This window comes from Amblyomma americanum, chromosome 1 (assembly GCF_052857255.1).
Source record: "Amblyomma americanum isolate KBUSLIRL-KWMA chromosome 1, ASM5285725v1, whole genome shotgun sequence".
Lineage (NCBI taxonomy): Eukaryota > Metazoa > Arthropoda > Arachnida > Ixodida > Ixodidae > Amblyomma > Amblyomma americanum.
This window is the reverse complement of record NC_135497.1, coordinates 92118702-92131097: the sequence shown is the minus strand read 5'-3', so window position 1 is coordinate 92131097 and position 12396 is coordinate 92118702. Positions and strand designations below refer to the sequence as shown.

Sequence of the window (12396 nt, the reverse complement as noted above, 5' to 3'; positions counted from 1 at the left end):
CACGTCATGCTCCACGTTATTTAGTTGAACACACTGTAAAGCAGTAAGTATGAACCTTTAAGTGACTAGGCACTCTATCAGCGTGAGAAGCCCAATTTCTCTCCCACTTACAGAAGCGATAAATTTACGTTTATACTTGCAATCATTCAAAATGGCATTGACATACCAGTATATAATTATTGCCACATAGAATAACGTAATCTACAATTAAAGACTGTGCCGGTAATTATGTATGCGTTGAGTAAGTGTCACGGGGTCACGCGAAGAAAGGCAGCTATTATCCCCGCGCATCTTAATGACGGCTGTCCTTCACCGCACAGCTGTCCAAACGCGCGTGCTTACTTACGTTCTTCCGAACCGTGCGGGCTGTGATGACATCGCACGGACTAAGCAGCCGCCGGAAACAGCGTAATTGTTCTTGCGCCGTCTTCATTCGCAACCTCGTGGCTGCACGCTTGGTTTGCCCCACACAGCCTGCGACTTCGCTGCCGCGTAGAAGCACGGAGAGGAACGTACTTTAGAAATAACTCTATAGGGCTTTCGACCCGTGTGGTCATTTCCGTGTCTTTTGCAGGGACGCTCTTCATTAGTTGTACTTCATTTCCTTTCGTGTAGGAGAAGTGTACATACAATTCGTTTGAAAAGACGGCACTCTTGAGACCACATTTCCAAAGGCAGTTATCGAGCCAGGAGCATTCCTTTTTGAATTGGTGTACGTCTGTTAAACCTTAACCTCTGGGTAGTATCCTAATACGCAGCACCGTTTTGAGCTCATACGTTGCCCAGTGGCCTTACTCGAGGCCCGAACGCCTGTCGTGCTTAGCAGCCGCAAGAGCAGTACGGATCTGCATCCAACAACGCCAGAACATGCGTCGAGTGTATTGCGCATGTAGGTCCCGCAGACAATCGGCGCTTCTTGCCAGAAGGGTCCACTCACTGTCGCTGTCCAACGCGAACGAGGGCGGTCTTTCCGAACGGCCACGGAGAGGAAGAGGCTCTGCGTGTCCGGCCGCTCACGAAAGAACGCACCCTCGCCCTTCGTGTCCAGCCGTGTCCGGCTGTCCTCCGCCAGGGTGGCCGTTGTCACGCTGCAACAAGTGCAGGGGACGCGGAACCGCGAATGATCCCCTCCCTCCTTTATTGCCGCCGTCGGGCCTTTCGAAGGAGGACCTGAAAAGGCGCCTCGGCCTAGATTCGAATCACTTCCATCGCAGCGTGAAGACGTGCTCGAGCTGGGAGGCGGTACGGACGCAACCTTGGCCGCGAACGTTAATTGTAATTCGGCGGGCGTTATCTGGCCCCTGGCGCGCTGCAAAGCCGCTCGTCCGTGCACAGAGGCAGGCTGGGCGGGGGCCCCCCTCTTTAGGCGTTCGTTTTGTCCTCGCCCAGCCTCGAACCGGGCGCGCGTGCTGAGACGGACCCAGCTTGACCGCTGAAAGGAGCGCATCCGAAAGCACCACAAAGGAAGCGTGTCACGATACCGAGCTCGCGCGTACGTGCCTCCGGCCAAGGTTATGTCACAGTGACACTGCTTATGTAAAGCTCAGCTGGAAGGCGCGAAGAAAACAAGTGCGGTCTGCATGTGCTGCTGCCCCAACGTTGCTTTTCGAATGCCTCCCCTGACTTATAACGCTGGACTTTTGATGCTGGTGTGGCCTGAAGTCGTTCTTACTGCACTGTTTAGTTTTTTTCGCGTTCTTTGCGAGATGTAAATATTTACGGGCCAGGCTTTAAAGTTCTGAAGAATTACGCTTGGGCAGAGCGAATACGGGGGTTTGCGATTGCTCTGGGTGATTTCGCGTGCTGCAGCTGCAATATTTTCCTCCGGCAGGTTAACGCAGTCCACAGGATACCACCGTTGAACGGTGACAGCTAGTGCACTGCCGAGTAGTTAGAGACAGTCCCCCTGGAGCCACTCGTGATAGCGCGAACATATCAAACCTCAGTGTTCGAAGTTAGGCGTAATCCGGCCTCACAGCCGAAGCCAACTTCGCATCAGCTGACACTATAGCAACTGTCTACCATTATATATATATATATATATATATATATATATATATATATATATATATATATATATATATATATATATATATATGGTTAGGTGGCTTTTCAGGGTGCGATGGTCAGTGCTCCTACGCGTTATTTCTCTAGCGTGTAGCGCGACATCGATTCGTAACTAGCCGATGAATATACACTTACACGGATCCTTAAAGTAAATGCACGAATCACGCTAATTCCAGCTGAAAGTATGCACTATAGGCGGAGTTCGCGTTTCATTTCGGATTGGCAGTACAAGCATTCAGCGAAAAGCGCGGAAACAGCTGTTCTGGTCCACTGCTTGGAGCTTACTGTGGCGAAAGGAGAAGTTTCAATTACCTTGACAAAAGTAGTTATCCAACAAGGACAGCTAATTATATATGCCAGAATCTCTATCCTAGTATCCGGCATTGGCCTGACGTAAAGACAGCTCATGACTCGACGAAGGCGCGGTAATTTCGAAAAGTATCGCGTGAGTGCAAGCTGCGATTTTGCGAGCTGCAGGTAAACACTCAGCGCTCGTCCAAAGCATCTGGTCGCAGTGAAAAGGCGTGAGGCACAAACCTCTCTTTAGCACTGGCGAAATATGTGAACAGCAAAAAAATTCAATCAATATACGTTCACTTGCATAAATCATTGCCCGCCTTTTGCTGCTGCGCGTGTTCAGTTTTATTCTTTCTTCATTTTTAAAAACTCTTGTCTTCACAATGGACTTCGGTGTTATCAGGGCGTAGTCTCCGGTTTCCAGCGATGCAGGGTAGTGTTAGAAAAGAATGCGCAGTGGAAGCGTAACAAAACGCGAGTGAGGCTGAGTGTACCACACAGATATGAAATTTGCAAGCACTGTGACTCGAGAGACAGCTAAGCAAGCTGTACTCATGAAATTCATATACAGCCGCTACAACAAACATATAGAAAGCCGAAAGCATGATCCCATTACTCTAGCCTCGGATGTTAAAAATGAGGCATTCCCGCTTACAATGCGCCTGTAATCACAGCACGAGCGCCACAAATGGTGCAACCTTATATCGTCGTGTTCCTCGGACTGAGAAATGGGTCAAAGAATACGTTGGAATACATTTAGGACGGCATATCAAAGGGCGACGGAACGGCATTGAGATGGAATGGCCGGCCATGCATATCTCTTAGCTCTGCTCGCCGCTAACTCGCCGCGCGGTAAAGGTCTCGGGGCGCAGGTTAAGTTCTGAACTTCTGAACCACTGCAGCCGATTTCAATGGTACAGCGGCGAAATGCACCAGTGAAACTTGGACACACTGTAAACTGACTCACAGTGTCGGCGCTATACGTGCGTCGTGCACGGATCACCCATCTATTGCAAGCGGCGCGCGTGAAATAAATTCAGATTTTGTTTAGAGCTACTCATGAAACGAGCGCGAGAGTCATGCCCAGAAATTTTGAACGAGCGCATTTTTCGATGGGAAATTGTTTCTGAACGCATTTTTTTTTCACATATCGTAAGATTCCATTGTAACAATCAATATATCCGCAAATCTCCCCTCGGGAGGCTGTAGCTTTTCCTATTAACGTTTTCGCTATCGTCAAAACGTTCCCCATTGGGCTTCTATGACAGCCTTAAGTATACTAGATGTGAGCGAAGGACAAAGTTTGAAAGAACGATTTCGATGCGCATCCGATGCGCATCGGAAGATTGGACCACTACCTTGAATGTTTCCGTAGCAGTATCTTACAATATTTCACAGTTGCCTCGCAAATAAAACTGATGTCCAAGAATCCTGGACTTGAGAGTGAAAAAATTTGGGCGAAAGGTTGAGCTTTGAGTGCATGCGTACCGCGGTGCTCATCTCCGGCTGGCTGGCCTCCATGCGTGCGTGCATGCGCCGGGCCTCTTCGCTTCTATGACCACGCTGGAGTTTTCGCGATCTAAGGAACAAGTAAAACTGCGCTCCTCTGGATACGGTACGTCCAGGCTTTCAGCCTGGCTGTTTAAAATTTCGTCTGGGGAATGATAAACCGCAATAATTTGATGGAGATGGTCCGCCAAGAATGGATGAGCGGGGGGAGGGGGGGGGGGTGTATCCAAATGTATTTGCAAGCTTTCTTTCTTTTTTTTTGTCACGTGCCCTTTCTCTTCGCCGTGTTAATCAAAAGCCAGTCTTTCGGAAATTTGTAGGCTGAACAAAATAATGCCGAGAAGTTCAGTCTCCATCCGGTGCTGCCTAATTAATTTCTTTCCGGAAGTGCACTGGATTAAGCATTATATCTTTCATTCAACATAGCGGGGGAGAGGCTAAAGCTGGTCACACACAGCTTAGCAAGGCAGGCGAGCTCCCCAGTATGACAACAAGACCAGCCGTTCTCGTGGCCAAAACACTACGACCATGGGAACCTACGCTCATGGGATCCTTCACATGCTCACACTGTATCAGAGGTATTAACATTACCTATTTACTCATACTGTCAGCTAATGCCAAGACAGTTGCAGTTATATGAAAAACAAAGCAAGAATATAATCGGAAGGGACATTGCAGCTATTTTACACAATTTTACACATGGTTAAACAGTACGATACGCACAATTCGGAAAAAAAAAACGGCAGAATGTATCAAAATACAAACAAAAGCATAGTTCACCTCAGTCAAAAATAGCAAGTGAGAGGACATCACCATATTACTCAAATTACTTGAAGTAATTTGAAACAAATATAACGCGTGGAATAACGACAACCGACAAAGAAAAGCCCAAAAGAGCAATACACGTGAAATGATAAGAAAAAATAATTCTGATAAATTAGAGATATTTCGTAAGTGAATGCTTGTATATCAGAACATCCTACGTCATCTTTTGGTAAGGTGTTCCACTCATCTATGCTTCGAACAAGAAATGAGTGTTTGAAAGATTCTTTTCTAAAATTCAGTCGTGTTATGTGTTTTTAGTGTTTTGTACTGGTGGTAGCAGAATTCTGAAACGTACGTGATGTATCTTTCTAGGTCGACCTTGTAATCGCCATTCAAAACACGAAGAATTGGAGTCTATATTAAGTTGCATTTTACGCTTTACCGTCGTGAATCCAGCTCGACTTCTAAGTTCGCTCCACGGTTAATAATAATAATAATAATAATAATAATAATAATAATAATAATAATAATAATAATAATAATAATAATAATAATAATAATAATAATAATAATAATAATAATAATAATAATAATAATTGGTTTTTGGGGAAGGAAGTGGCGCAGTATCTGTCTCATATATCGTTGGACACCTGAACCGCGCCGTAAGGGAAGGGATAAAGGAGGGAGTGAAAGAAGCACGGTTCGGTCACTGATTGGACTCTTAATTCCATATGAGTTAAAAATAAAACTGAGGGTCTTATTTTGTACCCTTCACAGTTAGTATGTTTTTTATTAGTGTACGGCTGCCAAATATGACTTGCGTAAGTCAGCACTGGAATTACATCATTTTGTAAGCCATTATTTTTACTTCCGGGGTGGCACCGTGGAATTTTCGCCGCAATAAAAAAAAAGCTTATTGCAGATGTTTTCGACATGCATTGAACAGTTCAAGTCTTGTATAAATGCGTTCCTAGGTATTAAAATCCTCAACTTCAGTTAACTCTGCACCGTTGATGCTGTAGGAGAAAATTAATTCATCTTTTTTGAGCGTCATACACATGAAAAATGTATTGGATGCATTTGTTGCCATTTGCTACTCGTCGCAACAGAGGCAAATTTTTTCAAGTGATCGCTAAGTTCCTGTTAGTCATTAGGGGAGTTTATTTTAGCGTACACAATAGCGTCGTCTGCACTTACGAGGAAAAACCTGAGCCCATATCACTAATATAGAGGGTGTTTCACCTAAGACTTTACACGTCTTTTAAAAATAGACTGAGTTTGAACAGCGCATTTTTTCTGTATAGCGTTGTCAGCGGTATAGTACATCGGAATAGAGCTTAAACGTGCTAACTAGCAGGCTGTTTAAATAATATGAAATAGTTAACTTTTTAACTATTACTGTTAGGCTCCTGAATTATTGAGGGGCGTGTAGCCCACCGTAAGTAACATCCCTATCAGTTTTTAGAATTTTGAAAACGCGGTTAACTTTGACTCTGTGCCCCAACAAAATCTGTCTACATCACGCGAATATACATGTGCTTTCGAGAAGCTTGCAGGAAAAGCAACCTCTCTAGTGCTCGTAACTCGTCGAAATAGCCAAAATTTGTTGGGCCACAGCCCGAGGGTAACGGTTTTTTAGAAATTCTAGAAACTGATATGTATATTGCTTACGGTGAGCTACACGCACCTCAATAATTGAGGAGCCTAACAGTAATAGTTAAAAAGTTAACTATTCAATATTCGTTAACCAGCCTGCTAGTTAGCGCGTCTTAGCTGTATTCTGATGTACTACACCGCTAACAATGCTGTGCCGAAAAAGCACTCTTCTAACTCAAGAATCCCATTTTTAAAAATTGTGTAAAGTCTTAGGTGAAACAAACTGTATATGGAAAAAAGCAAAGGACCTATTACTGATCGTTGCGGTACACCGGATCGATTTGTTGGTACTGCAAACAGAGTTCATTAAAACAAATTGTTCCCTTTGTGGCAAATGTACTTCCATCCTTTTAGCTTAGTGTTATTCAGGAAGCGAAAAAAACTTCATATGAATTGAATCTTTCCTACATAACCGCTGGCAATTTAATGTGTTCGCTAATGACAGTAATTCACCGCTTACTAACGTGATTTCTGGTGCACCGCAAGGAACCGTCCTTGGACCGCTTTTATTTTTAATTTATATTAATGACCTTCGTTCTACCCTATCTTCTGCCGTCCATCTTTTTGCTGACGACTGTGTAACTTTCCGGAAAATCAGTGACCACAGACACGTAGACACTCCCCAGTACGATCTTACTCTTGTCTCTAACTGATGCAGAACATAGAAAATGGAATTAAACATTAACAAATGTAAGTTCATGTGCATTTCCCGCGAACACAAAATTCTTCCTTCATATTATTTGAATGGCATTCCTCTCGATTCTGTCACAGAATATAAGTATCTAGGCGTTCATATCACAAAAAGCTTAACATGGCGTACCCATATCGAATACGTGACTAATAACGCTAATCGCATGTCAGGGCATTTACGTCGAAACTTCTCCGCCGCTCCAGCGTCCCTAAAACTCTTGATTTATAAATCACTAATGCGTCCTAAGCTTGAATAAGCAGCATTCATATGGGACCCTACACACGAAAACCTCATAAGTTTTCTCGAACTTATCCAAAATAATTCCATTCTTATCATCCTTTCCAATTTAAGCCGTACCGCAAGTATCACAGCAATGAAAGCTCACCTTTCCCTCCCATCCTTACAAATCTCACCGGAAAATTAGTCGCTTAACTCTTTTTCACGAAGTATATCACCACGTCACGCTGCATGAAGATTTCATTTCACCACCCGGATACATTTCCCGTCGCATTGCTCATCGTCATAAGTGGGGATTGCAAAATGCCAAACCAACGCCTCTTTCCACCTCCCACGGACTTCGTCGAGTGGAACCGCCTTCCCCCCGATATCGCAGCCATTGAAGATAACCTACGTTTTCGCGATGCACTAGCTAACTTTGTATATTCAAGAGAAGGTTGAATTTGTGTTCCAATAATATGCACTGTATTGTATTCATTGTTTCGTTTTATCCTATGTAACCCACTCCCCCCCTGTAATGCCTCTGGCCCTGATGTACAATAAATAAATAAATAAATAAATAAATAAATAAATAAATAAGACACTGCTCCCGCACACAACTCGCAATCAGTGCACCGTATCCCCCTGATATCGTGCCGCTCCCTCTTTCGAGTGTGCAAAGATAGTGAAAAGGGGCATAGCATCTTCATCCACGGAATCGGCCCCCAGGAAATCGTGTGTGCATAAATTGCAAGCGAGTTTTGACAGCCAGGTGCGCCGGCTTTTGGCAGCAGGTTGCCCTTTGTCGCTTTTGGCAGCTGTGGCTGAGGTCCTGATCCAGAAGCAAAAAACCAGAGCGCCAAGCAAGAGGGCCGCGGCTGAATGTGAAACGTACCGACCAGTGGTGGTGCCTTACCTACATATAAGGTCTCCCACCAACTCAAGAGAGTGGCTAGCAGGCATTGAGTCCCCCTGGCGTTTTCTGCGCTGAACAAGCTTTCCAAGCTGTGCTCCCCCACGTGCGGTGCATGGGACAACCTTCGTCCCTTGCACCACCGGAGTTGCGTACGCATTACCACTCTCGCGTGGAAAGAATTCCATCGGGCAACGAGGGCGCTGTATAAATGAGCGACTCAGGGAGCATGCGCTAAATGTAAAGAATAAAGTTTTCAAAGGCGCACATCCTGGTGGCGCACATTAATGACTGCAGCAATTGTGCACCACGATTCGAAGAGACGGCGATTCTGGGCAGAAGCAGAAATGAACACGCGGGGCTGGCTCTCGAGGCATTGCACGTTGAGAAAAAAGTTGAAGGATGCATCAGCGATACTTCACTATCTCTGTACTCAGCCGAGTTTAAGTTTCTGCGCTCGCGTCGTTGCCAGTAATCGCAGATGACTTGAGTTTTTTTTGTTCATGTTGTTAGTGTTGCGCCTGTCCTTGTGTTTCTCTCATGTACGTGGATTGTCTAATGTTTTGCGCACACCGACCATCTGTAGTATTTTCATGCACCAACCAGGCCCAACAGAAGTGTTAATGAAACTCGAGCATTGGGAGCGGCAGTGTTCATTGCAGTGGTCATGGGTCATGGGGTCATTAGCGCAGCGCTTAGTTTAGTTAAATTTACGGGGACAGCGCCATAACTGGCTTGAAGGAACTTCGGTTTTTCACTGTACTCCTGCAATAGCATAGGGCAGCAACGTTGTCTGCTGTACCTACTCGCATGCGCTATGATGTCGCATTTTGCACGTAGGTAACGCTGAGCTGTATAACCTCTGGCACCCACATAAAGTGCAAAGCGCTGTGAGCGTTGTAGTTCAGTGCAGCAGAGCAACTGTACAGGGCAGCCTGGGGCACACAGAAAGTTTCATGGCGCTGTTTTTCCTTTCTTTTTCGCATTCTTGTTGCTAATGGCGTGCACCTGTCTAAACTTTCGGAGACAGAGACATTAGACCTGTCCTAAAATCTAAGCACACAACTCATGTGCTCGAAAAGAAGAAAAAGGAAAGAGGCAGAAACTAAAGTACGCACGTACAGGCGGCCGCAGAACTTAAGAGGATAGGGTGTGCAACCAACGCACATACACTTATATATATATATATATATATATATATATATATATATATATATATATATATATATATATATATATATATATATATATATATATATATATATATATATATATATATATATATATATATATATATATATATAGCCAACAGCCACAGAAACCAAGGAGCAAAGGGGACTTTTTTTTTTAGGTGTTGATCAATGGAGATTATTAGTGAGTAGTTTATCGCTTAAAGATAATTGATTTGAAAAGCCGAAGAAAAAAACAATGCCGCCGGTGGGAACCGAACCCACGATCTTCGAATTACGCGTCCGGTGCTGTCCCAACTGAGCTACGGTGACGACTGTCAGATCTTTTGCTTTCGGGGGTAATTAAGTTTGCGTGTGTCCTAACCTTGAGAGTGTTCACCAGTGGCGCTGGTGAACACTGGTATGGCGCCAGGGAATCTGCGGCCAAAGAGCGCCATGGCACAAGGCATTTTTTCGTTTGCTCAAGGTGGGGTCAAAGACGCATTTCCCATGCATTTCACCCTGATTAAGCCGAGCACCAGGCCAGGGGAAGCGTGTACCCATTACATCACCTGTGGGTACCCGGCGGCACTGGGGATCGAACTCCGCACCTTCCGCATGCGAGGCGGGTGCTCAGCCATTAGGCCAACGCTGCGGTGTATTGAAGAATAGGGCCGCACGATAAGCGATAAAATAATTACACTATTAATATTCTATTGATCAACATCGTACATTAAAAAGGGACATTCCCTATGCTCCTCGGTTTCGGTTACTATCGGCTTTCTGCGTGTATATATATCTATATACACATCACCGAAGTCGGATCACCCGGTCGCCTGAAGTGCCTGCTTCCTGCCTCCATGCCAACACCGGGTGACTGGGTCGCCCGGCGCTGCAATAAATTCGTTCCCCAGCGCACTCATCCAACAAACATTAGCTGCCAACGGCAACGCTGCTGTGTAAAAGGCGAGCCTAAGCTAAGCGTTCGTGTTCGTCCCGCTCTGTTCACATCGAGGAGTTGGGTGAAAGCCTGTGGGGCGTCTCCGTTGCGCTCGAGGCGTTCACGCAAACGCCGCACGTGTACTGAGCACACTCGACGGCTCGCTCCCCTTAGTTCGTGCAGGACTCGGGAGAGGCCCTGCATCGAGCGCTTGCGTGATCGGGGGTTGGAACCTTTTGACAGATAGCGTGGTTCCAAAGGAGGCGCAGGTAACCGGGCATGACGCCTTAGCGGCACTGCGTGCTGTCTTAGACCTCTTGGACATGAGCGTGATTTCGAGCGCCCGCAGATACCCAGCGGGTAAATACCGTCTCGCTTTTGTATCATCATTTAGACGCGCTGGTTAGGGTCAAGTTCTATAGATCCCAATGCAGTCTAGAACGTCCCGATGAGCTTTTGGGCTCCCGTGGCAAGCACTACTGTCATGCAGAAACTTTTCGCCACAGGACCTGCAGAATGTTAGATGTCCATACCTGCCCCTGTTTTCGACTTTCTCACTCAGTCATGCACAAATTAACTCAGATAAGCACTGCAGTCACAACAGCTCCTCACAGTGACACATTTGCATAGACCCTGAAGTTCGCCTTTTGCCGTTACGAGATCGAAGACAAACAACCCTACCAATGTTCGTCTGCACGCATCTTTGCCGCGTGCCCGCTATTACCACTTTTTTTTTTTCACGTGTTGTGCGCTTTCTCCGCCATTAATGTTCTTTTAACGGGTTTACACTACAGGAAGGGCACATTTTACCTGGTAATCTAACCTGGTAACGAGAGCGTTATTATTCCGTCGAAGTTCGCTACCCCAGTATTGTTAAAGCTGAAAATCTGGCGTTCTGTAATTAACTGCCGTTAGCGCTTACCGCTTAGTTTAATACGCTGCTCTGGGGGCGTAGAAATAACTTCGCTGTATTTGACTTAAAATGCACCACGCTTTAAACGATGTTTCATACCGTGTAGTACAAGTCTAATTGCTTCATATATTGCGCCCTAACCCCATTCTAACAGCGCTTTCTTACAACGCATCAACAAAGGGCTGCCTTATACTCCTGCGGGAGCAGAACAGCGATTGGCGCGCACGCTGAAGGCTTCCAGATGTCCCACAGTCGGGCTCAACTTCTGCGGCCGCCCAAAGCGCACTAGACATTGGAAGGGGGGGACTTCCGCCTGGAGCGGACCGATTGGGACGGAGCGCTCTTACGGCGCCACAAAACTCCATTTCTACCACATCTTGGATAGCAAGCCGTCACGGGAGTGCCTGTCGTTGCGATTCTGTCTTGTTTAGTGAACGCCTCATGCATGACATGCAGTTTTAGAGCGTAAGCGCCCTCAGAGATAGAGGGTTACCTCTGGCAATGCCGATGCAGACTTTGTTAACGACCATACCACTCACCCTGATTTTCTGTACAGAAATGGTACAGCAATTTTGAAAGCGACATGCTCTTCGTCATGTCGCGCTCAACTTTACTGCGCCGAATAACCGCAACATAAAACTAGCGCGCGCACTCGCCAAGGAACATCAAGCACGCGTTTTGTGCGTCCTGAAAGTGTGTATCTTCCGCGACCTGAACGATCAGGTGCAGGTTTCTCATAGAAGCCCGGCTGGAAATACGGGAAACAGTGAGCGCGCAATCGCTCTGTCATGGGGATCTCCAACCTCGAGGCGTTCCGGAGACCCACTGCTTTGCAAGACCTGTTCAAGCGAGGGGCGCCAAGAACGCGCCCGTGGTCTCGTCGCAGTCGCTAGCGCGAAGAGAGGACGCAAAGGGTCAGCAGAGTGCTTCTCACCAACGAGGCGCAGGAGCAGCAGCAGCAGCGCCCAGCATCCCATCCTGCACGGGGCGACCGAGTGCCGCGGTGGACCCCGGCCACCCCGCGCATGGCATGCGCACGAGCGGCGAGGAGGACCCCGGCAGCCCTCTCCCGTGGTGCGACCGCCGCCCACCACATGCAACGCCGAGCATCAGGGGCAATGACGCAAACGAGACCGCTGCTCACGCAAAGAGAGCGCGGCAGCGCAAAGAGGAATCTCAGATGACCGCCGTGCAAAGTGCATGCGGATCATAACTGAAGCAGCATACAGTCGGCAGCAAAAGTTTACGGGATACGTGTGC

General features: G+C 46.6%; 1 protein-coding gene across 1 annotated transcript in view; it reads right to left on the bottom strand.

Moving 5' to 3' along the window:
* LOC144111498 (uncharacterized) overlaps positions 1 to 12133 on the bottom strand; it is a 40098-nt gene extending 27965 nt beyond the window's left edge. Inside the window, exon 1 of the mRNA XM_077644853.1 lies at positions 12071 to 12133. Within this exon, the coding sequence (XP_077500979.1) occupies positions 12071 to 12113 (43 nt within the window). The 5' untranslated portion in view covers positions 12114 to 12133. The remainder of the gene's footprint in view (positions 1 to 12070) is intronic.
* Between the last annotated feature and the right edge of the window lie 263 nt (positions 12134 to 12396).